Source organism: Onychostoma macrolepis, chromosome 13 (genome assembly GCF_012432095.1).
Source record: "Onychostoma macrolepis isolate SWU-2019 chromosome 13, ASM1243209v1, whole genome shotgun sequence".
NCBI lineage: Eukaryota > Metazoa > Chordata > Actinopteri > Cypriniformes > Cyprinidae > Onychostoma > Onychostoma macrolepis.
The window spans coordinates 8,580,002-8,606,070 of record NC_081167.1 but is presented as its reverse complement, the minus strand read 5'-3'; the positions used below and the strand labels follow the sequence as shown (position 1 = coordinate 8,606,070).

Genomic DNA, 26,069 nt, shown 5'->3' with positions numbered 1-26,069 from the left:
CCTACCATTAAAATTATAGACTGAGCATTTCTTTGTCAATGGGCAAACGTACAAAATCAGCAGGGGATCAAATAATTTTTTCCCCTACTGTAGATAGATAGATAACCTATTTTACGTATGAAGTTTGGGTGAAGTGACCAAACTTCTGAGAATCCACTAAATTTAGAGCGAGAACACACGGCATCTTTAAAGATCATTCGCTGTCAGTGGCCATACAAGGACACTGAACTCACTGCATGATTACTAAGTAGTTGACCAGAAAATTGTCATGTTCAAATTGTGTCCAGATGCCCTTGCATTATGGTGAACCAGATGAAATGGCTCTACTTTGAGAATGTGCTGGGATGTTCTCGAGTGAAAACGAATAACAGGGGTTGTTTCCTCATGCACTGATACTCTCTGCAATGCTGGGAATTTGATCTGCTCCGTTAAAAGACATTTTCTAAGTTTCCACAATCTGTCACAGATGTATCTGACAGTTTGTGTTCACATTTAGTCACTATTTCTTCAAAACTGACGTCTTTCTTGTATATATTCAGCAGGGTATGTATAATTGTGCAATACGTTGCACAACAATATTAGATCATTCTGAAAAGAAGTCCATCGCACTCATTTCCAGATTAATTTTTCATTTCTAAAATCAACTGGCAATTACACCGAGTTCATTCAGTTCCTTGGACGCTCTCCAGCTTGCGTGTAATGAACCTCTGTGGGGTCATCAGAGCTTCAGATGTGGTTGATAGTGGAAGGACATCTCTTAGTTTGACTAAATTCACAGCTGCACAATGTGGGCCAGGAAATTCTCTATTAGCTTTTTAAAGCTTTCTGTGGGCCTGTGGAAAACGTACTATAATCTAATCCACCCGTGTGGTTTTGTAAATGTAATTAGAGCAGCCGCTGCTTAAGGTCGGCGATCTTGATTCTGGAGGTCCAAAGCTCATCTGCTCAGCTAACCGCAGGTCTAGTTGCTACAGACAGCAAAACAGCAAACAAATGAAGTAGTAATTATGACTGGCATGACCTTTAATTTACAGATTAATGAAAAACTATTAAAAGAGGTATTTTGAAACCGATGTAAAAGCCTCTCACATAAATATATGGCTGACAAAAAAAAAAAAAAATACTAACACGCTCTGAGCTGCCAGTTTGACCGAATGACAACACTCACATCCCTGCGCTCAGGAGGTCTTTGCGTCAGGAGCAGAATTAGATATCGTTCAGTCCACTCTATCAGCCCTTTCCAATAGCTGCGCTGAGCCAAATACTCCCCTGACAGCCAACTCACATGTGTTTTGTGGACAGGGGACAATTGTCCTTTTGTCCTCGTGCATGGACTGCCTGGTTCTGGTTCCTGTTTTAGAAACGACTATTTTGTGTTCTCCTTCTGGTTTGGCCTAGAAACTTTCTTCTTTAGAGATATTTGCTGATAAAATGCAAGTTTGCTTTGTTCTGTAGCTGCATACTTTGATTAGGCAGGACAATTTGTTGTTTGTTTTTCAAATGAAGAGCCCCTCCTATCCTCTACAACTCAATCAACACAGATTGCGATGAAAGGAGGGAATAATCAAAGAGTTAGTGGCGGAGGTGGTAAAGATTGACGAGGGGGAGGCTAGTTTGTTTTACCTCATGCTGATAAAGTTTTCTCAAATAGATCAACCAGATTCATGGGAATTTATAGCTGCATGAAATTGCTAGAGGAATGTTTTGAAAGGAGATATAGTCTCGCACTATCATAAACACAAATTCATAAATTAATTTCTGATTCTATGACACCATATGTTATGTGAAGCTTATCATTTAACATCTGTGTTGGAAATAAACTGGCCGATTATAGTTACAGTATCTAATGTATGTGGTGTTATGATGGGTATAAAGGGGGCTGGGCAGGTTACCAAAAGGTTGCAGGTTTGAGACCCATAAGCTCAATGACCCATCACTCTAGTGTAACCCCAGGTTGTTCCAGAAGGATTGTCCCTGTAATAAGTGTACGGTAAGTCATTTCGGATAAACGGATGTCTGCTAAAATGACTACTTACTTGTATCCAAGGCATTCATTAAAAGGAGGGACGGGAAATAAGATAACCGACAGCAGTGTGAGCTTACTTTGTGCTCTGGCTACAAAAGAGACCTTTAGTTCAAAACAAATAAACAGTTGTCGATTGTTGATTGACTGATTCTGTAAGAAAGAAAAATGGGTTCTAATATGTGACCCTGGACCACAAAACCAGCCTTAAGTCATTGGGGTATATTTGTAGCAATAGCCCAAAATACATTGTATGGGTCAAAATTATAGATTTTTCTTTTATGCCAAAAATCATTAGTATATTAAGTAAAGATCAGATCCCATGAAGATATTTTGTAAATTTACTACAGTAAATATATCAAAACATCGTTTTTTGATTAGTAATATGCATTGCTAAGAATTCATTTGGACAACTTTAAAGGCAATTTTCTCAATATTATGATTTTTTTGCACACTCAGATTCCAGATTAAAAATCTTGGGTTTTGTGGTCCAGGGTCACATATCTCATTAGTTCTCTAAGGGTGATCCATAATCATTTTATTGCTAAACTTTTATATGCCTATGCAAATTGACAAAAGTTATTGTAGTATAGAGATTTGCGAGATACATAACTGACTGACTGACTAAATGAATGAATGAATGATGTTTTCAACAAACCACTTAACGATTTTATATATATTTAAACTTTATCTATATAAAGTTCATGTCTGTAAGCCAACAGATTCCTTCCTCCTTGCAAGTAATTTCCAGATGTTCTGGTAGGCGACAAGTATCAAGACAAAATCAAGATGAACTTTGAATATTGGCTTGACAGTCTTGTTTAAAGCTTAAAATAGTTTTAAAAGGCTTGAAGTTTGAAGGATATATATAGGCCTTACAGAAAGACATACAATTATGGCTTTACAAACCAGGGGAATAATCACTTAATTTCCCAGAATGCCATTACCCATTGAATTTCTTCCAATTTTATTCATTCAAATTCAGCTTCCTGTGTTTTTGACTAATTTGTAATCTTATGTTTTGGTCACTAAAACGTTGTTTGAAAACTCCCCTTAATTTGCACCTCGGGTCTATAGATATGTGGATGAAGAAATAGTTTCTCTTACTTATGATTGTGCACTTTACGCATTGATTCAGCGAGGCACCTAAAAATATCGTTCTCCAGAGCCGGATCAAAGCCGGGGTCAGCTCCTCCGTGAATCCCGCCCTACCGTTTAGCCTAAATAAACCGAAAGGAGGGGCTTGTCCGCGACAGAGTCCCGTGGTGAGCGCTGCAGAGCCGTGTAGTGTGTGTCAGGTTTCATTCTGAGAGAGACTCAAGCGCGCAGCAGTCAGACAAACCCGTCAAATGGCACGACCGAAGCACACAGACTCCCACTAGAGCCGGAGCTCACTCAACCATTATCTCCATGCACTTGAATGAGCAGCATGCCTCAGTTGAGGTCGTTTTGAAGATTGATATTTTCACGTGAAAAGCGGTTTAATTGCCAGAAAGGAGAACTTTAATCTGTTTTATTTGAGCAAGACCCCGTTCAGTGGTGGATAAACATCATATAGCCTACATAAGTCTCACAGACATGGAGGACATGAAATTGCGAGTATCACCTCAGTCCAGTCTGGAGAGGACCTGCGTTCAGCATCCCTGCCAAAAGCGCCTTTTGACGAACTGGAAGGACGTGTGTTCAGCCTGCGTGTGTTTGATCTCGTTTGGAGTTTGTGTGTTGCTCTACCTGAGGACTTCAGATCTGCAGTCCCGGGTTCTCAGTTTGGAAAAGGACAGAGACCCCCGTCTCTCCAGTTGGATCTCTCTGGAACAGGTGGAGCCTGCCCTGTGGAGTCGACTGGATCAGATATTAGAGGAGGTGAGCGGTGACTTTTATTCTCCAGACGTTTGTCTGTGGTTGTAATAATATCTAGTCATACATATACAAGCTATTTGCTTGAGTCATGAGTGCGAGGACAGAGTGAAACAGAAGATGTTCATGTTGTCTCACCTTGTTGAAGTCTCAACGAGTGGTTAGAAGTGCGCTGTTCAGAAAGTTCAATGAGCAGAGAGACTTTGATGAGGAATATGTTTTTCTGGAATTACGTTCATGTGTGTTAAAATATGAATTTGAAGGCGGAGAAATTGACGTCCAAATCTCCTCGGCCGTATTTAGTTTGTTTATTGGCCCTGGCGCGTTTGTTTACGCACTTTCCCTGCTCACAGTTTGAGCTCTGTGGACTTTCAAACGCTCATGCACATGGATCAGAATAATTCGTTTTTTGATTTCTGTGACCAGTTTTCTTTGGCTTTTGTTTAGTTTTGTTTAATAAGGTGTTATTTTATTCCTTTGCTTTGTTGTCTGTTTGTACTGCGTTTATTGCTTTTCTTTCTTTCCTGTTTTTATCCCAGTTACTTATTTTTAAAGATAAAACGCAAATAATAATAATAATTACTAACTACTTTCTTTTTTAGTTTAACTGACAGAGAAAATAACTTTTATACTTACTTTAAATAAACTTACCCGTTAATATTAATATTTTACCCAATAAATGTCATTCGCCTTCACACATAAGTGATTAAATAATTAAATACTGATTACTTAAGTTTAGTATGTATTATAGCTCTTCAAATGCCAGATCAGACTCTTTTACATGGCTCAAATTTTTCACATCCTCTTTAGCATTGCTCTAGAATGAGTGTCTATAAATAACACAATCATATTGCCAAAATTTCCTGCTGCCATTTTGACACATCCATTAGTGTAGCTGTCTTAATAAAAGTGCACATAATTGATGTGATACAGTAGATGCCCCCTATTATCCACATTAGACTGACTGAATTTTAAGCGAAGTCTGTTCAGCTACTGAAAGCTGTGACTATTGTTGTTTAGCAAAACTATTATTTGCAGCATGCAGGACCTGCTGAACACATTGTGTCACCATACGACCACCTGTTTTACATCAACAATCAAGCATTATAGGGCTCTCGCCAACTTTAGCGCTGGCCGAGCACTGCATCTGTGTAGAATAGGATTGAGCTTGAAGTGGTGAGGTGGAGAAAAGCGAGATATATATGCACAGTTTGTTGCCTGCAGCCGTGGTCCCTTCATACTGGCCTCTGGTGGTTCATCACCTTGCTGCATGTAAAATATTTGAGGTGTTAAAGTATCTTGGGTAGAATTTTACTCAAGGAAAGGCTGCCATCTCACTATCTGCGGTTTGTAAAGTAATAGAGTCTGCAGAGGATGATGGAGGTGAATATTTAGTGTGTTAATGAGAGCACGCCAACTGGAGTAGAGGCAGCCAAGTGTGAGTCAATCTGAGGCTGAGTGTGATTAGTATCTGAATAATGTTGAGTCATTTACAGGTGGATCTCACTGAAATCTGTCAAGAACATATCCAGGGCATAAAAATATGCATTTGATTTGCTTATTAGAAAATAGGCACCTTTCAGGCATTTTAACATGCAAAAACCAGATAAAGAATTACAACCTTATTGTAATGAGAATGTAATGAGAGTCGTCCTTCAGAATAATGGCAATTACTAATAGTAAAATGTCAACATGCATTACAGTAATGAGAGTTTTGGGGGAAATGTGCTCAATTGCAGTGAAAAACATGCTAAAATGGGTTTCAGTTTTGTTTAATTCTGATGGGCCTTTGAAGCATCTGAAATGTGTATCTCAGGGGTGTTCTGTTATCAAGGGCAGATGTTTCTCATAGACATATTGACAACCAACGTTTCAGCATCACCATAAAATTGCATGTATATGTCTCCATTAAAGCTGAGAAACGTATACATTGGAAGTGCCTGTTGAAGGTTAGAATGGTGCTGATTTCACAATTTATAACAGAACGTGCCTTTAGGGGTGTAATCAGGATCTGTAAAGGGGGAAAGTAGCTAAACGCGAGCGAGCGAGTAAGAGAGAGAGAGATAGAGAGAGAGAGAGAGAGAGAGAATGAAAGAAATGGAAAGAGCAATATAGTTTGGCCTGCAGGCACAAAGTCTGGGGGTCTTAGTAGTAATCGGACATTGGAATTGTAAAACGTTTTGTCATCCTTTCAAAATAGATTGTTAAAACCAGATCAAATACTGGGCATCGAGTTACCATTAAAGCTGGGAGGCAGAGAATGTAACCTCCCTCCCAACCTATCCCTGCAAACCCTGCGGCATCAGCTGTCTCATGCCATTACCGCAACCTTACCATTTACATCACGTCATCTTAAAATCAGCTTGAAACATGTTCACAAACCATTGCACTGCCATAGAAGAACCATTTTTGGTTCCCCAAAGAACCTTTTAGCAAACAATTCTTAAATAAACCATTTTTCTTTCTTAATGTAAAGAACATTTAAACGATTTAAAGACCCCTTTTTCCACTATAAAGAACCTTTGGTCCAATGGAAAGGTTCCATGGATGATATAGAACCATATATTCCACTAAAGAAGCTTTGTTTTTAAGAGTGTAATCATTTTCAAGTTTTAATGAGGTATTTTCTGAGAAAAAGACAGGACGTGATGTAGAATTGACTGGATTGTAAAAAGTGGGTGTTGCATTCCAAAATAAAGCCAGATGCTTGAAAAAAAAAATCTTTGTCACATCAGCCGAAAAGGAGAATCATTTCAGAGGCATCCAAGTTATTACTTTTTGATGAAAGATTACAAAAACAAAGATTCTCTTTGGAATAACATGCACAGATGAATCATGCACAATAAGACCAGAGGTGCGTATTAAGAAAGCAAATAGGGTCATTGTTGATTTCATGTTGACTTTAAGAACACCTTTATTCGAGCATAAAGGAACACACCCTACCAGAATTAAATACTTCAGTAACTTAATGTGCTTCAAAATGAAAGCTAAGTCTTTGTTGCTTTAGATCTTGTTCAAGGTGCTTCCCGTCAATGCAACCCTTCATGCTTACTTTTCATCACTGGTTATTGTTTGCTCAATGTGACACTGCATTATTGTTTATGAGAGCTCTTAGATTTAAGTGAAATGGGGTTTTGGATGCAATTTTTCATGGTTTGATTTATTTATTTTTTTAAATGCTTAGAATATATTTTAAAGAAACATTTTATTTGGGAATGCAGCACTGGAAAATCATGAGTTAAAGCTCTGGCAAACCCTGTAGCGTGTGCATTATCCCTGGACATTGCTCCTGTGGAAAAGCAGTTTACGCACAGCACAGGTTCCTTCCAAATTGTAATGCATTTTCCACGGCTTCTGTGCTCGCGGAACAACCGTCTGTTGGTTAACCCTGCTGTCACACGTACAGTATATTTTCATCTTAGCATTCTTTAGGTTTTCCTTTTCTTCTTAACCTCCATTAGCTCTTTCTGTTTTACAATATCTGTAGAGCTGCCCAGTTCAGTAGTGTGGAAAAACTGCTACAATAGCTTGTAGTGTCTGAGAGCGGTTTGAGTGAAGACTTCTCCAGCTGGGAAGAGGGTTTGCCAGTATCAACCAAATAAAGCCCTGCAACGATCGGTGGTTAATTTAAACTGGGGCAAGAAAAATGTCCGATAGCAGCCTCAGAATTATTTAGCCTCAGTGTTTCAATATTAGAGGAGAGACATGACCTGTAATACCACAATGCAGACGCCTGACGAACTTTACATTTCAGTCATAAATGTAGCCAGTCACTGATTGTTCTACCAGTGAAATGGCACTGCATACAGTGGGTATGTCTGTTATAGCTGCGGTTTTGTAAGCTTGGGCTAAAAATACGGTAGTAGCTCTGTTTAATGTCACTTTTATGGAAATTTAATTTTTTAAAGAGCACAAACTGTTCTTTAAATCCTGTTCATCTACATAGTGTTCACTTTGATACCTTCACTACTCTGGAGTTACTACAATGTAACCAATTTGGTTTGTTTCGAAAAGTGACCTACATACATTGTTAATCAAATAATTAACACGTCACCTGTCAGTGCCCTCACTGCTCACAGACGCGACGCTGCTAATAGAGCGAACGGCTCCAAAAGCTATGCAGAAACAATAGAAGTTGTGCCCTGGTGAAGGTCAGAGTGCCAAATATATTTAAGCTTCTTAGGTCAATCTAAAAATAGCTTTTCAGTGAGATTTTTAAAATCTGTTTCAAATGTTACATAATATATTTATATATTTTCCTTTCCTGTAGGTGCATTATATATGTTCCTTTCCTGTAGCTCAAATAGTAGAGCATGGCGCTAGCAACGCCAAGATCATGGGTTCGATTCCCAGGGAAAGCAAGAGCTGAAGAAATGTAAAAACTATAACTTGAATGCAATGTAAGTCGCTTTGGATAAAAGCATCTGCCAAATGCATAAATGTAAATGTAAATGTAAATATTTTATATATTTAATATATATTTACAAATATTTTTATTTTTATTTGTTTATGTTTGTATTATGATGTTATTTAATAATAATATTTTATGATACTGTTTTCTATACTACTATACATTTTTACTGTTCAAAAACTTACTGAAATAAATGAATAATTTTATTCAGCAAGGACACATGATTGATCAGACGTGACAGTAAAGACGTTTATATTGTTACTCAAGATTTTTTATTTCAAATAAATGCTGTTCTTTTGAACTTTCTGTACATCCAAAAAATCCTGAAAAAAATTATAATGTTTTCCACAAAAAACCTGAACAGAAAATCAGCATTTTATAATGTAACATGACACTGAAGACTGGAGTAATGATGCTGAAAATTCAGCTTTACCATCACAGAAATAAATTACATTTAAAAACATATGAAAACATTTTATTAATATTTTACAATATTACTGTTTTACTGTATTTGTGATAAATAAATGCAGCCTTGGTGAGCATAAGAGATGTCTTTCAAATGTTAGCAACCCAAACTTTTGTATGTTCTTGGTTAACTCTTGGTTAAAACTTCAGTGAATGTGTGGGAAATGTTGGCAAGAATAACAAATAAAGATTAACAAACTAACACCAACTACAGTAGTTTTTTAAAAAAAATTATACCTTACATACAATGTGGTCGATTTCTGCACGGCTGACTTCAAATGTCCTGTTTGTTTATTTCCAGAAATTAGCAGCACGTCTGCCGAAGATCCGGGCGGCTCGGGATGCACCTCACAGCTGCATCTGTCCACCAGGTACGTCTGTTAACCCCATTCATCCACAGCTCGCCCCTCCTCGATCTCTACACACCTGTGAGACTGTGCTCCGGCTGTCACGTCTGATATGTAGTTGAATGTATGTTGCGGTTAAGCCTTTTGAGCTTTCCTTCCGCAAAATAGTTTTTTGTCTGCAGGTATGTGAAGAGATGCTATTGTTGCCAGGATAGAGATGTGATTGACTAGATCTCATTTCCCACGTAATGTAAATTAGTGAAAAGAGCCTCCTCTCCGCGCCCCATTCACTGGTGCCCTCAGACTGGCATTGCTGTGGTGACAGGTGCAGTCGTATTTTCGGGTGCTGTTGGCAGTCATTGCTTTCACTTTGTATTTGAGCGGGTTGTGATGCAAGCTGGAGTGTTGGGATGGCGTCATCTGGCCGTTCCTGAGTGTAGGGAACAGTCAACAAGGTTCACAGGGTACGACTAACAAGTCACATCCGTATGTCAGACAGGGCTCATTAACTCTTTGGGGGTTCAGTTTTTTATATTAAGAATTCATATATTAAGAATTAACAGTAAATATATAATTAAAGTAATTATACAGTTGAACAATATTATAGAATATTAATGATTAAATATCTACAAATATTTTTGAAATGTACACATTATATTGTGTGTTTGTGTATGTATATATAATATTAAATAAAAGTGGTATTAATATTAAATAATGATAAATTATATAAGATTATTTATACAATGAATAATATTTTAGAATATTAAATATCTAAAAATTGAAATGTATAAATTAGATTGTGTGTGTGTGTGTGTATATATATATATTAGTACTGTCAAACGATTAATCGCATCCAAAATAAAAGTTTTTTTTGCATAATATATGAGTGTATATTTATTATGTATATATAAATACAAACACATGCATGTGTGTATATATATATATATATATATATATATATATAAAAGAAAAATATGTTATGTTTATATATGAAATATAATTATATATAATATAAATATAATAATATAAATATATAAATGTATCTACGTGTAATTATTTTCAATATATATATATATATATATTGTATGTGTCACATATATTATGTAAACAAAACTTTTATTTTGGATGCGATTAATCGCAATTAATCATTTGACAGCGCTAATGTAGATATAATATTAAATACAAATTTTATAAATATTAAATAATAATAAATTAATAATACGTTATATAAAATTATTTATACAATTGAATAACATTATAGATTATTAAATATCTAAAAAAAGATTTTAATGTATACATTACATTGTGTGTTTTTGTGTGTGTATATATATATATATATATATATATATATATATATAGAATAAAAATGGTTTAAATATTAAATAATAATAAATTACACACACATATACATATTAAATTGGCCTCAATTCTAATTGCCTTTCACTTTTTCTACTAACAGCGAAGCTTAGCAGCTACATTTTAACTTGCTTCCCTAACATAACCTCCAGATGTCAGTCATTAGACAACCTCTTGTGTTATAGCCTGTGCTTGTGTGTGTGTGTGAATTTACACATCTCTGAGAACCATGCCAGATGGTACAGACATCTCCTTGTTAATTAGGCATACTAGTCATTGTTGTGTTAACTGAGTGGGAAGTGACTTCAGACAGCGTAGTGAAACCAGTTTAAGATGGACATGTCTTGGATAGGCACTTTCGAACCAGGTGTGGGGACCATTTAACAGCAGGCATCCCAGATAATGGCCGTGTTGGTTGTTTATTGCTGTGCCGTGGGAGAGTGTCTGATCTCGCAATACAGTCTGTGCTTTTACTTCGTTTCAACCATTTGATGTAAACCAGGCAAGATATCAGCATAAAATGTGTCCATTGACTGTACACTGTAAAAAAAAGGTTGAGCCAACTTAAAATTTTAAGGCAACCAGCTTCAGCAGATTTTTGAGTTTGCTCAACTTATTTTTGTAGGAGATTTTCTAATTGTCTCAACTTTTTGTTGTATAAACAACAAGTTGAGAAAACTCAAAATCTGCTGAAGCTGGTTGCCTTAAAATTTTAAGTTGGCTCAACTTTTTTTACAGTACAGTTTGTATACACTGTGCAATTTTTTTCTTAATGCATGCGTATAAATACTATGTGTGCGTAAGGAAGTGTCTGCATATATGTTGTTCACCATGTCACCAGCTGCCGCTTGTCAATCATTCCAGCACGCAGTGTTCAGATGGCTTCCATTCCATTGTTTATTTTGAGTGCTCAGCAGTGGGTAATAGTCTGTGACTCCTTCATCAAACGCACAGTCTCACTTGTATACGTATAGCATTGATTTAATGTTTGAGCTACAGTTGAGGCGTAATAACTTTTCTATCCACAAAGGTGTAATTGTACGGACCCATCAACAAAATAGTGCTTTAGCGTATAGCTAGTGCTTCCTCTTCCAAGTTCACAAAGAATGCTATGTGTATGTCATGTGCGGTTCAGCCCAAGGACAGTATATTATTATTCTTGGCTTGGCGTGTTTAAGCGAAGATGATGTGTGGTGCGACTGTCTGTGAGAGTACCTGGTGGTTTTATACACATTTTTTTATTTTTTTATTCTGTGTTTAGTCCAAGCCTGTTCCTCTTGCAGTGCTACTATGCTCTCAAAACAGCTGGCATATGGGCTTGGGGAATGTTTCAACACATCTAAATGAGTTTATTTTTTCTGATTTTGCGAATCCCAAGGGGCTTCAGAGGTTAAGTTCACTCAACTCGTGTTTAAAAACCCATTTGGCTCATTCTCATTTACTCGGAAATCCTCCAAGATTTGTTTTTATTAACAAAGTCAGCGTCGGTTCAAACACGCAACTGTTTACCCTCCAGCGCTGCACATTTCAGCACTAAATCGGTAACAGTGCCACACATTCTTACTGTGAAGAAAGCTATTTACCATCTCAGATATAGGGCTGCATGATATTGGAAACTGAAATTGGGATGTTTTGTTTTTCTGCAATATGTTGCCATAAAAAAACTACAGGATTTTTTTCCAGATGATTTAAATTGCTGTGTTTAGGGGGGATCAATCAATCTAGAATAACTGGGGTGTGCATCTGCATAGAAAATAAAAATAACTGTTAAAATTATTTAAATATATATTTTTAAAACCCTTCCCCCTTCTTTTTTTTCATTTTTCCATTTTGTTTCATTTTTCTTTTCTTTTCTTTTCTTTTCTTTTCTTTTCTTTTCTTTTCTTTTCTTTTCTTTTCTTTTCTTTTCTTTCCTTCCTTCCTTCCTTCCTTCCTTCCTTCCTCCTCCCTCCCTTCCTTCCATCCTTCCATCCTTTGATGCATGATTTGGGGAAAAATGTGAAAGTAAAAAATTCTCTTTCCAAAAAATTTCATTCCAATTGTTTTGACTCATTCAATACGAAAAATGTTAAATTAATATTAGAATATGAAAGTAAGTAAGAAATACATTGTAATAATACTATTGCACTGTAATATAAAAAAATCAAGTATTTCATAAATAATTTATTAAATTGTATAACTATAAAAGTAGGCTACATTAATATTTGTGTCTAAATTTCAAACATCAAACCATCTAGCTTTAATTTAGGCAGTTTGCTGGAAAGTAAACAAAGGTTTTCGAGTGAAATGCAGCACTGTGTTCATTTACATGCTTACAGCTCATGATACATTGTTTAGTGACTGGTCATTACAGTCAGTTTTATTTTAATATATCATACAATCTTAGCTATTAGAATATTTGTCACATTCCGATTTTTAATATCTTATACTGATAATTTTATAAAATGTTTGAAGTAAATTCCTCCCACTTGAAATGTTGCCATAGAATAAATGCTCTGATGGTGTATGTTTTCATTAATAATTTAAAACTTGATTTTTTAACCATTATGTGGTTGCGTGACATGAACAAGCAAGGTAAAAGAAAATATGGTCCAGATAACATTAATACGGGTTCACTTGCAGCGAGGATAAAAATGATTTATGCGACCACAGCATGTTTTGTGTGGTGATTTATTAGCTGCCAAGAGCATGACACCATTGAAAAGACATTTAGAAACCAAACACTCAAACAAACCAGCTGAAATTACCTTAATACTTTAATAAATATTTAAGTAAATTTCTGTCTTTGATTTTGTTTACTTCTGTACGATAAACAGTTTTTTGGTTGTTGAATCGCTGCTTGGTAAAACCAGTTAAGCGCCACTAGTTTATAAGTGCTTTAGGTCAATTTTCAGCGTTCGTGTTGTTTAGCTGTGACCTTCTGAACAGATGTGTATATAAAAAAATGTCATCCGTGGCTTATCGTAGATGGCTGGATGTGTGACAGTTCTGTTAACAGCAACTGAGGCAATGTCGCTATTTAGTCATCAGAGAAAACAAGAACGTAGAGTGTATACATAACGACAATGATTTATAGCTTCATAAAATGTTTTTGGAACGGCGTGTTTATCTGCCCAGCCTCTTCGCTGGTATCGGTGACGTGAAAACCAAATGCACGCGTCTCGAGGTGTGAATGAACTGTGTAGACAATTGTGGCATACTGATGAATATGATGCTCTTTGTTCTAGCAGAGATTTGTAAAAATGATCCCGGAGGCGCTTACTGCCAACAACTTTGTCAGTGTACAGGAAAACTCCCATGACAGTTAGATTGAATCCAGGCCCAAGCACCCAGAACGCTCTTGAATCCACACATTGTTTCCCGAGAAGCTGAATGGCACTTTCTTGGACGAAGTAGTAGGAAACAGAGAGAAAGAAAGAGACGGCCGTCCTCTTGGCTTCTATGTACCGCACACCCCCCATTGCTCTTATTTCTGAAAAACCAAAGAGCCGATTGACTGAAGGATTTAGCGTCTTTGTGACTGGATTCCGACCGCAGACCAGCATGAGTGGCTTTAGTTGTGTCACCAGGGGTCGTAAGGGATTGAGTAAGAGTACTATCTTTAAACGTGTGCATCACGGACACCTCTCTGTTGGTCTTCTGGTGGATTGTTTTGGGTGCCATAAAGAGCGGCATGATGGATTTCATTGCATGGGATTAATCACGAGTACAACAGGAAGGGTGAGAGGCCTCTAAAGCCCCAAGCTTCACTGCAGGAAGTGACATTTGGCAGTTTACCTGGATCCGGTCCGAAAAGAAGCCATATCTAGCGTGTGTAATCTGAGCTTGACTCCGGGAACTTTATGTATGACATATTTGCCATATTTAACATCCCCATCATCCCAAAATGCTCAACACAGCCAAGAGGAAAAGTGTGTTGCTCAGAGGGTGATTGAGTTCTCAGTTACACTTCAATTAAGTACTAACTCAAAGGTTTTCCTAATATGACTTAGTAGAAACAAAAATAGACACAAATGAGGCAATTGTTGACAAACAGCAGGAGTACTATAAAATGCAGATGCCTAGTATAGCCAGTATAGCACAGTTTGAGACCTTGTTGTGATATCTTCTGAAATTCTCAAGACCCTAGTGAGATGACTAGGGTATTTTCTCGTTAGAGTCAGCCAAAAGTCTCTACATTTTAATCTCATTGAAATTACAGAGATATTAAAGCAATAGAATTTGTGGGAGAGACTGTTCACAACTCATTGAGGGTTGTACATAACCCAAAGCCAAGCTTAAAAAGACTGGTTAAGTATTTCCATAATTGCTTTAACTAGTGTTGTCACAACACCAAAAAAAAAAAAAACATAACATAACAATCATAACAAAAACTATTGAACTACTATGAACTATGGAACTACTATTTTATTTAACTATTTGAATATTCAAAAAATGTTATAAATTAAATGAGTGGATCAATAATGCTAATAATAATTCTAAGTAATATATTATATGTTGTACGGAACACATTATGGAATACATTATAATCGAATGGAACTACAGGTGCTGGTCATATAATTAGAATATCATCAAAAAGTTGATTTATTTCACTAATTCCATTCAAAAAGTGAAACTTGTATATTATATTCATTCATTCATTACACACAGACTGATATATTTCAAATGTTTATTTCTTTTAATTTTGATGATTATAACTGACAACTAAGGAAAATCCAAAATTCAGTATCTCAGAAAATTAGAATATTACTTAAGACCAATACAAAGAAAGGATTTTTAGAAATCTTGGCCAACTGAAAAGTATGAAAATGAAAAGTATGAGCATGTACAGCACTCAGTACTTAGTTGGGGCTCCTTTTGCCTGAATTACTGCAGCAATGCGGCGTGACATGGAGTCGATCAGTCTGTGGCACTGCTCAGGTGTTATGAGAGCCCAGGTTGCTCTGATAGTGGCCTTCAGCTCTTCTGCATTGTTGGTTCTGGCATATCACATCTTCCTCTTCACAATACCCCATAGATTTTCTATGGGGTTAAGGTCAGGCGAGTTTGCTGGCCAATTAAGAACAGGGATACCATGGTCCTTAAACCAGATGCTGGTTGCTTTGGCACTGTGTGCAGGTGCCAAGTCCTGTTGGAAAATGAAATCAGCATCTCCATAAAGTTGGTCAGCAGCAGGAAGCATGAAGTGCTCTAAAACTTCCTGGTAGATGGCTGCGTTGACCTTGGACCTCAGAAAACACAGTGGACCAACACCAGCAGATGACATGGCACCCCAAACCATCACTGACTGTGGAAACTTTACACTGGACCTCAAGCAACGTGGATTGTGTGCCTCTCCTCCAGACTCTGGGACCCTGATTTCCAAATGAAATGCAAAATTTACTTTCATCTGAAAAGAGGACTTTGGACCACTGAGCAACAGTCCAGTTCTTTTTCTCCACAGCCCAGTTAAGATGCTTCTGACGTTGTCTCTGGTTCAGGAGTGGCTTGGTAGCCCTTTTCCTGAAGACGTCTGAGCGTGGTGACTCTTGATGCACTGACTCCAGCTTCAGTTCCACTCCTTGTGAAGCTCTCACAAGTGTTTGAATCGGCTTTGCTTGACTGTATTCTCAAGCTTGCGGTCATCCCTGTTGCTTGTGCACCTTTCCAGTCAACTTTGCATTTAATATGCTTTGATACAGCACTGTGTAAACAGCCACACCTTTCAGTAATGACCCTCTGTGACTTACCCTCTTTGTGGAGGGCGTCAATGTTCGTTTTCTGGATCATTGCCAAGTCAGCAGTCTTCTCCATTAATGTGGTTTCAAAGAACAAGAGATACCCGGAATTTATACTGTAGGGATGGTCATTAATTGAAACTCAAATGTAAATATTCTATTTTTCTGAGATACTGAATTTTGGATTTTCCTTAGTTGTCAGTTATAATCATCAAAATGAAAAGAAATAAACATTTGAAATATATCAGTTTGTGTGTAATGAATGAATATAAAAACAAGTTTCACTTTTTGAATGGAATTAGTGAAATAAATCAACTTTTTGATGATATTCTAATTATATGACCAGCACCTGTATTTTGAAATCTAATTTTTCTTGTCTTCTCCACTGCTAATATTATCATTAGCTGTGTTTCCATTACTCTTCAAATTGCACAAATTGAAATTGCGAATTGAAAATTTGGCCGATGGAAACACGTAAATTTCACAAAAACTCCCATATATTGCAAAAATGTTTTTTACGCTCGCATGAGGTGGTTTTTCATGGAAATTTAAAAAAGGAAAATATCACAAAACTTTTAAAAAATGATGTTTTAGTCGCATAACTTTGGTTAATGGAAACACAGTCATTTCGTAATAGTTTTTTTTTTTTTTATCAACACTTCGCAAAAAAATATCGCAACATTTTGTGAAAATCTGTAATGGAAACCAGGCTATTGTCAATCATTTAGGATGCAATCATGCATTTAAATACAGTTTTCACTTCCAAAACTTTGCTTGTGTACTTTGAAGCATGGAAAGTATCACTTTATTTTGAATGGGTCACATACAGATATAGCGAGTAATAAGTGCCTCCTTTGTCATTACTGAAAATGTCAGTAGCTTCAGTTCAGCATAAGCTCACTCTTACAAAAACTCCTATTATAATAAATGAAGCTGTCTTCACTGTACAACAAAACAAGATGTGATGCTTCTTAAAGCACCTTTGATGCTCTTCAAAGAAATCTCACACAAATACACATGGGAGTGTTTGAAAGCAGCTGCCCTCCAGCGGGTACCAGGTACTTCAGAAAGGCTGGTATTTTTTTACACTTTTAAAATTTCAGTATTGGTCATAACACTAGCTAGTCTAAAGACAGAATTGTTTGTCTTGGCTGAAAGCAAAAATGCTTTTGGACCAATAGATTTTCAATGTGGACGGAGCTAATCTCACAAATACAAAGCATGCAAAATGTTTTGCAGCTCATTGGTTTTTGTGGTACAGAAACATTGGGATTAAATGGCTTTTTATGACTTGTTGCTTTATTGTGTCACACTTGTTAGAATACAGTGTAATGTACTCTCTTGCATTATGGCTGTTGCATTGCATAAGGCACACAGTGTCAGAGTTGTCAGAGCGTCTCCAGAGCTCCCACAGGGATATGGTGCACACAGCACATGGCATTCTGGGCACTCAGAGAACGCCCAATGCATTGCCTGATGACAGACCAATGCAGACCGTCAGGACTGGATCAAAGAGCTCTGCGGTGTGTGTCGGTGAGAGAGAGAGAGGAATACACAGAAAGATTAGAAGCAACCTCACAGTGCTCAAATTAACTAGTACATTAAAACCAGTTGATACAATTTTTCGAACAGCACAAGAAAAGAAGGAAAGGAAAAAACGCTCTAGCAGTTGCAGTTAAAAATGCCTTAATGCTCTTGTAAACAAGAGGCTTCCTCTGATCTTCACAGCAGGGTCAGGTGAAAGGGTCGTGCTGCTGGTTATTTAAGGAGTTCCAAGTTCACCTTGACGTGTCTGTTGACAGGAAGAGGGGCTTTGGATCTTGTTTCCTCGCCTGTGATTACTTTACACCACAGCTGCCAGAGAGCAGCCTTTACTTGGGAGAGGAGTAGTCTGTGAATCATGACCGACACAGACGAGAGATCTTCAGATGGACAGAGAGAGGATAAAACTGTGAGAGAAACAGCGTTGGGAAAACTCAGACTTGGCTTCCTTCATGAGTGTGAATCTATCTATATTGTTGATGCATATGTTAACTTGAAATTATGAGTTTATCTGTTTCTGATCACTAAAAATACTAAGTTACATTTGAGATGATTCACAACCGGTCACAACCTGATAATTGGTTTTGTACGTGAGAGAGCGAGGGAATAATGTGTCTGTTTTTCACATAACACATGTTGTGCTGGATATTTATTCCTGATGTCCTCACAGAAGATATCCACATTGTATATTTGATTCTAAACAGTTTGAATCTTGTAGAAATATTTGTGGCTAGAGTCAATGATGGCATGAGGAATCTTCACTCGAAACAAAGATGAAAATTCAGTGGTTAAATATGTTATTCTGGGAATGTTGCTGGAATAAGTAGTTTGAGGAAATGCACAGTCGTTCCACTGTGGTTGGCTAAAAACGAGCAGCAGTTTTAGATTCTACAGATGCATGATAGTGAATCTGTGAAGGTGAAATTAGGTGTAATCAAAACCCAACTCCATTTAGCCTGTCATAAAAATACAGTTGAAATGTCTGTAATGAAAAAAATGAACATTGTCTGGAAATCTTGCAATATTATTTGAGCTGTAACAATGCTATGGCCCTCAATTTAAAAATCCCGAGAGGTATGAAAATTGTTTCCTAGAACTGGGTTTACATAATGGCTGAATAATGATGCGTAGAATTATGCACGTAACTCAATGAAAAAATAAACTAAACGTGCAAATAATTTAGCAAATTGTCATATTGTCAACAGTCCCTCTTTGCTTGTATATTCTAATTCACTAAGACTCCAAAAATAGACACTTCAGGACAAACAAACAGCAACATACAGCATGATTTTGGTTTACAAACAATTGTGTCACTGTTGGTTTGCTTGAACAAACTTTAAAGTGAGCACAACATGTTGAAATCTGTGCAGACGTCATCGGTCTGCTCTTTCACACTCTGGGGACAAAAAAACGTTAATAATCAAATAATATTAGTAAGTAAATCCAGACTGTAATGTCCCCGTTTACAAACGAGAGTGCATTTTTCTCAAAGAGAAGATTTCTCACAAATATTTTGAACAAGGCAGAAATTCATGCAGGTTTAGATTTTCTTTGGACATGAACCAGCAAACACAAACATCTTCCCACCAGGTCTTAGATTCAGAGAAATTTTAAGTACTTCTGCAGATGGTGATAAAAATTAGAAGTAAACTGAACCGATACAATCTCCCAGCTGAACATAGGAATGATATCAAATGCTGTGCAAACTCGTTGTGGTCACTTCTGCTGGTCTTTTTTAAAATTGGTTAGTTTAGTCACACGCTGGAAGAATAGCTTTAGTTTGGAAACCTAAATCTTTCTGCTTTAACAGATCATGTGTATTTGTGTCCCCTGCTGAATTCCACTCATTGCACACTCTGTACACTCAGCTTTTGGAAGAGATACAGAATCTAAAAATGTACTTTGAAAAAGTATTGTAGTGAAAATTGAGAAAAATTGTCTGTGGATGTGATCAGACCACATAAAGTCAGGTTGTCACTGGTCCATCTGGTCAACCTAATCAAAATAGGTTTAATTAAAAGAAACAGCATTTGTTTGCACAATAATCATAGCTTACATTTTTATATAATATAATATAATAATATGTATTTGTATTTCAAAATTTGATCTCAATGTATAAGGCAAATTTATTAGTTTAAATCGCTAATTAAAAAAGTTAATTAGGAAAAGAATATGCTTTATATTCACTAATAATATTTACATTTCACAAAGGTTCACAACTCATTTAAAGATTTGCATTATTTATTAATATACACATTATTAATATTATATGTTCATTCACTATAAAATGTATATTTGTAAAATTGCATGTAAAATGATGACTAAATAGCTTTATTTGGTGTAAGTCAGAATTGTTGGCAAGGTACAATACAGATCTTGGAAAATGTGGTTACTGTACAATGTCCCTTTACGATAGATGTTAAATTGAAACTTTATTTAATAGGACTCTTAGCAAAGCCAACACTGCAAAATCAAAACCTGAAGTGTATTTACATTATGTTCCAGATCATTGAAGCATTGGAAAGCAGTAAATTTCATTGTAGACAGACACAGGATCTGCATTTACTCCAGGAGTCTGATAGTCTGATATCATAAACCAGTGCGGTTTGTGTGCATGTGTGTGTGTGCGTGTGATTCATGGTCCTACTCCCCTGAGGTTGAGTGTGTGCTGGCATCATGGGTTGAGGCCCCGCGACTCGCAGCAGATTTCCTGTGGGCATCAAGGTGCATTCCGCTCACTGCTGCTCACAGGGAGCTCGCTCACTTCTTATGTTAACAGCTCCGGGCAGACGTCCAAAAACAACAGTTTTTATTGAATTTGAAAGAAGAAAAAAATCCCCTATTGGACTATTTTGTTCCTCAGGCTATTGCTTTAACGGTAGTTGAAATTGTAGTAGCACATTTCTAAAGGTCGTGTGTCACCTTTTAGAGTCTAAGACTAATTAAGTGCTTGAAAGTCTTAGTAGAAGAGGATGTCGCCAGCATGGCCCCCCGCTCAGAGGCAAATCTCAGCCCTTAACTCCTTCAGATATGTCTAGGTTTGTTTTACATGGCATTCAGAAAGTATTCACCCCTCCATACAATATTTATCACTTTGCTGTGCTCAAGTCAAATGATAGGCCTACCTTTCATTCGCATAAAGTCATGCTAATTATTGCACTGCATTTTTAGTACTTCACTACTAATTTAATCAACTCATATTTGTTTCAATGATGCATCACATAGGATAATATAATGCTTTCATATGTTTGCATATTGAATTAATTTCTTTACTCCTTTAAACGCTTTTTATTGACTCTTCGCAATGGCAGAATTACATACTTTTTGCAAATATCAATGAATAGCAATATAAATAATGATTATTTTGTTACAGTAGGTATACTAAATAAGATTTTTACATGCCCCAATCTTATTTCAGATTGCTAGAAAATATAATTGTAGATTAGTCTGGTTAAGGTTTAACTGATGATGCAGTATAACTAAAATATGACCAAATTTCAGTTAATATCAGAATATTCTTATGCTTGTACATTTTGAATTGTGCTGAGTTAAGTTTGAGGAGGTTAATGGTTCCTGAAGGCATGTAAATACAGTATAAATGTGATCTGTTAAATTCTGTATTTTATTAAACATTAAAAGGAATGAGTGTAACACACAAAGCACAGGTTTTATTTTCTCCTGTGCTGTGGATCGAATCAGACAAGGGTTTGCTTGACAAGTCAGATACAAATCTTATATCATCAAGCTTCTCACTAACAGAATCAGCAGTGACAGAGCAGGTATCTGTGCACCGCCTAACTTAAAGATTGTTGTTACTAGATTTTAATCTCTGTTATATGGTCTCTGGATTTTGAACAGTTTGAAAAAAAGGTAATTTTATAATGATAAAAAGGAGTTTTCATGCATAATCCTCCAGTTTTTCAAGCATGCTTGGTCCCAAATAATGAAGAAATCAGTCCCCTTCTGACTAAACCCTTGGCATCAACGCTGCTTTTAGGCTAATAAGGACTAAAACAGATGGCCCAGTATGAAAAGACTCACGTAGATGACTTACCTCTCTCTTTTATGTCCACATCAGGCACTTATTTAGTAAATCGTCCTTGGAGCCATGCTTATGTCATTTCCTCTGAAGTTCAGTCACCTTTTCATATGAGACCAGAACTCATTAGATCAGTGACGTGCACGTTATTATTGAGAGGCATTTAAAAAGGATTAGGTCGCTTGAAGGCAGCAATTATTAGTTATTAATTTAAGGGCATGTCATAATATGAGGTTAATTTGACTTTTACTACTAGCGAATGTATTCCACATGATTCATAAATTTAACTTCATCTACATGTGTATTTTGTTGAAAGGCCACACCGCGGTAGTTGAATTTGTATTCTCAGCTATTTATGTAATTTGTTGTAAAGTGCTGCTCAGTTGAACTATTCAGTAAGTTTTTGTGAATTATTTTCTAATATTGTGAACAATTTTTACAATTTAAAATCTCTGTTCTATTTTAACATATTTTAAAATTCATCCTGTGATGGTAAAGCATCATTACTCCAGTCTTCAGTGTCTCATGATCCTTCAGAAATCAGTCTAAGAAACATTTCTTATTATTATCAATGTTAAAAATGGTTGAGCTGCTTAATATTATACAAAGTAGATACAAATAGATTTTATCTTTACTGTCATTTTTGATCAATTCAATGCTAAATAAAAGTATTGATTTCTTTTAAAAAATCACACTGAGCCCAAACTTTTGATTGATAGTGTACACCTTAAAAAGTATGGTTTTTCTACTTGATCTAACCTATTGACAAATTTAACAAAAGTAACAAAGAATTTAATATAGCTTAAAGGTTTGCAAATGTTTTTGAGTCTCTCCAGCTCTGCACATTTTGGATGTCTCCGGACATCGTATTGACTCCTTTTCCACAGAGTGACAGGTTTAAGGTTGCAGTGGTTTAAGACTGTTGATAACCACAAAAGACTGCTGCTAATTCAGCAGAACAATATCTGTTTCAGGCTAAAGGAACTCCTGGAGGCTCACATTGAGCTCTGACCTCTCACCCCTCTTCAGTCAGTGCTGATTACCTATAATCCTGTGACGTACTTATTGGAATGGACATTGGAGCCTTTTGATTGTCACCACTACACAAATCCATCAGTTTTTTATAGACCTGTTGTTGTACTTCTTTTGATTGCATGAACTTTATTTGCCCTACTGTTCCACTGTGTTCCACCTCAGTGTTCCCAATGTCCAGGCCCCATAATCCCCAACTTTCTCCCCATCCGTGTAAAGCACTTAAGAACTAATTTGGCCCATTAAACAGATAGGCAGCATTTCCTTTCCTTTGTTTGTCCTGTCAAGTCTGAGAGCTTTGTCACCTTCTATCTCTCTATGGTCTTTTACTGTGTTTACCCAAATCAGCCATTTTCTCAATCCCTCTCCTCCTCTGTGCTTTCATCCCCCTCTCTCCTCCACTCATTTTTTCCAGAATTTGCAAAGACATATTAAAAATACTTCTACCCTCAAGTCAAAACGAGGACAGAATCATAAAAGAAAAACTTTTGGGTTCAGTTCATGTGATTTGCCACAAAGTTACGGTTTTCTTTAAGGTCTTTGATGTTTTTATCAGCATACCCTCAGGACATTACCAATTTATAAGTATGAAATTGCCTACATATTTTTTATGTGTAACACAACCAATTAGCGATGACATTTCAGACATTTTTAACAAAGTTCAAACGCATTTATAGACTCTGTGAAACACTTATTAATGGGGAGCACGTAGGTATTTTTATCTATTTATTTTTACACATTATTTTATTACTTTAAAATATTAGAATTTTTGTCTTTTTAAAATGTTTTAAAACTAATTTATTTGATTTATTAAGCTTTTTTTTTTTTTTTATAAGGTAGCAAAACTGTTTAGTCATATTGCCTAATTATATTGGGTGATTTGAACTTTCCCCATTTAAATCAATGTGTAAAGTGGACAGTAATTTTAAACCTTTAGGCCAGATATTCTACGTACGCAGACACGTTTGCTTGGCCAATGCATTCTTGAACTCCGTACAAAGCCTCAGCACTTGATGCGATAGACTTCAAATGTCTGTGCCATTAAACCAGATGTGTCATTATTCAGGTTGCTAACTATAAACATGTTTATACTAGATTCTCTTGTTGCTTCCCAGTGATGGCTATTGACCTAGTGCCCCTTGTGGCAACACTGAGAATACAACACACGCTTCACATATCTGACACACTTCAGAAGGCTACAGCGTGTGAAATTGCTAGAAATGTTAATTTACACTTCAGGAGATGAGGGCATTTTTTTATCTCTCTCTGCCTGAATGTACTGCTTCCAAACAAGCAGTCAATTTTCTTCTTGGAATATGAGTTGTGGGTTTCCTGAGCTCAAGGTTTATTGGATTTCCAAATTCATTGAATTGTAAAGTAGCAAGGCATTTAGCCTTGGTGGAGGTTCATCGTTTATATGGAACTACAAGCATTTTTTAAAAGTGAGTTTTATTCAAGAAGGAATTCAAATACTCCCACAAAAGAATTTCTTTTTGCTTTTTACTTGGAAAGCCATTTCACAAATGAGGTCTATGTGTTTAACAGGGACACTGGACACTGACTTAACTTCCACTCTAACGTCAAGAAGCTCAAGACCTCTGGTTGACTTCCTGGTCAGGGAGATGGGGAAAAGGCGAAGAAAGCATGAGGAAAAAGAAAGTGGAAGAGACTGAGGGGAAAAAGTTCCCTCGGATATTTTCGGGTCCAGTTACCTTCAATCAAAGCATTGAGAGACCTGTGACTGCCACGTGACATGTTTTGACCATCCAGTATGGATGCTTGTGAATGTGTCTGTTTGAGAGTGAACACACCAGAACTCAATTAACAGTTAAACTGCCAGAGAAGGAAAACAGATGCAAGCTCAGCAGAGGGTCGAAATGTGGCCCGAGTGTGATTGTTTCACACACCCCTGTTGTTTCTCTTCCTCACTGTGCAAATGACTGACACTTATCAGTTGCGATATCCCAGACAGGGATGGAGTTCACGGGCTGCGGAGTCAGATGAGCCTCCTGTGCTGTCAACATGCTTCAGGCTTCCCAGAAATCTGCCCGTTTACTCATTTTATAAGTCCTTTGGATCTTGCCAACCGGCATGAATTTTAAGAGACTCTGTGGGAAATTACGTAAAATACTCAAGAAGGAAAATAAGACTGTTGCCAAATTGTACAGAAGTTTGCTTTGCTGAAATAAGGGAAAATCTATTTGTTAATGCTAAACGGTTAGGTATGTAATCCGTCAAAAGGCATTTTCATGGACTCGTTTACGAAATATTTACTTTAGACAAATGAGCTTTTCAACGTCTTACGCACCCAGCAGATGGTTTACCAGTTGCATTGGAATTGAGAAACTTAAAAGGTGCATTACATTTATGTTGTTTATGTGTTACAGGCTCTTTTCTTAAACAACCAGTATGATGGTGGTGTTAGAGTTTATACCACCACCTATTGGTGTGGAGGCAACATTGTGCAAAAGCAAAAGTTTTCAGATACCGATATCATTGTAGAATACCCTAGTAAAAAAACTAATATATTTCAAATTAATTTCATACTGAGTATAGTTCAAATCTGACATATCGCTTGAGACTTGTGCACAAGTTGAGTTCCACTTGTGCACAATGTACATTTCTTAATGTTAAACCTAAAATGTGTTTCAGTGTCACTATTGATGAGATTATATGATCTTTAAATAATACAGTGTACCTGATACACTTGCAATAGTTCTACTTCAGCACAATCAAATATACTTCAGTATATCTTTAGTTGGACCTCAGCGCTACTTCCATACACTACTTCCATACAACAAGTGCATTAAGTACACAATTAATTGTCCCAACTTAGCAGACTTTAAGTATACCAGTTTAGTATACCAAAAGTACAGTTGCAGGGTATTTTTATTAAGCACATAAATATGTAAATTAGGGAGGAAAAAATGTACTTCAATTGCATTTTAGTATATTTATTTTTCACTAGGGTAACCCTATACACAGCCATATTTTCACTCATTATTAATTTATTCTACACCTTCAATAGTCATCTGATCCCAAGGTTGCATTCAGACCACTGTATTCTATACCACTATTATGAGTAAAGTAATTTAAACTTTTAAAAGTATTTTTATTAGCCTTCTCTAGGTGACACAACCCTGGTGTTTGTCAAAAACAGTTCGTAACTTTTCTTCTGGGCAGCTGATTTGGTGACCTTGATGTCTAATTGACGATCTGGTTATGGTAAGGGCCATTTAGCCTGAGAAGACTCTTGTTGTGTTTACTCCATATTTATCTG

The 26,069-nt window shown here is 36.5% G+C and overlaps 1 protein-coding gene across 1 annotated transcript in view; it reads left to right on the top strand.

Moving 5' to 3' along the window:
• The first annotated feature begins 3,291 nt into the window (after nt 1-3,291).
• LOC131552094 (collagen alpha-1(XXIII) chain-like) overlaps nt 3,292-26,069 on the top strand; it is a 44,662-nt gene continuing 21,884 nt past the window's right edge. The window contains exons 1-2 of the mRNA XM_058795607.1: nt 3,292-3,886; nt 9,058-9,127. Of these exons, the coding sequence (XP_058651590.1) occupies nt 3,602-3,886; nt 9,058-9,127 (355 nt within the window). The 5' untranslated portion in view covers nt 3,292-3,601. The remainder of the gene's footprint in view (nt 3,887-9,057; nt 9,128-26,069) is intronic.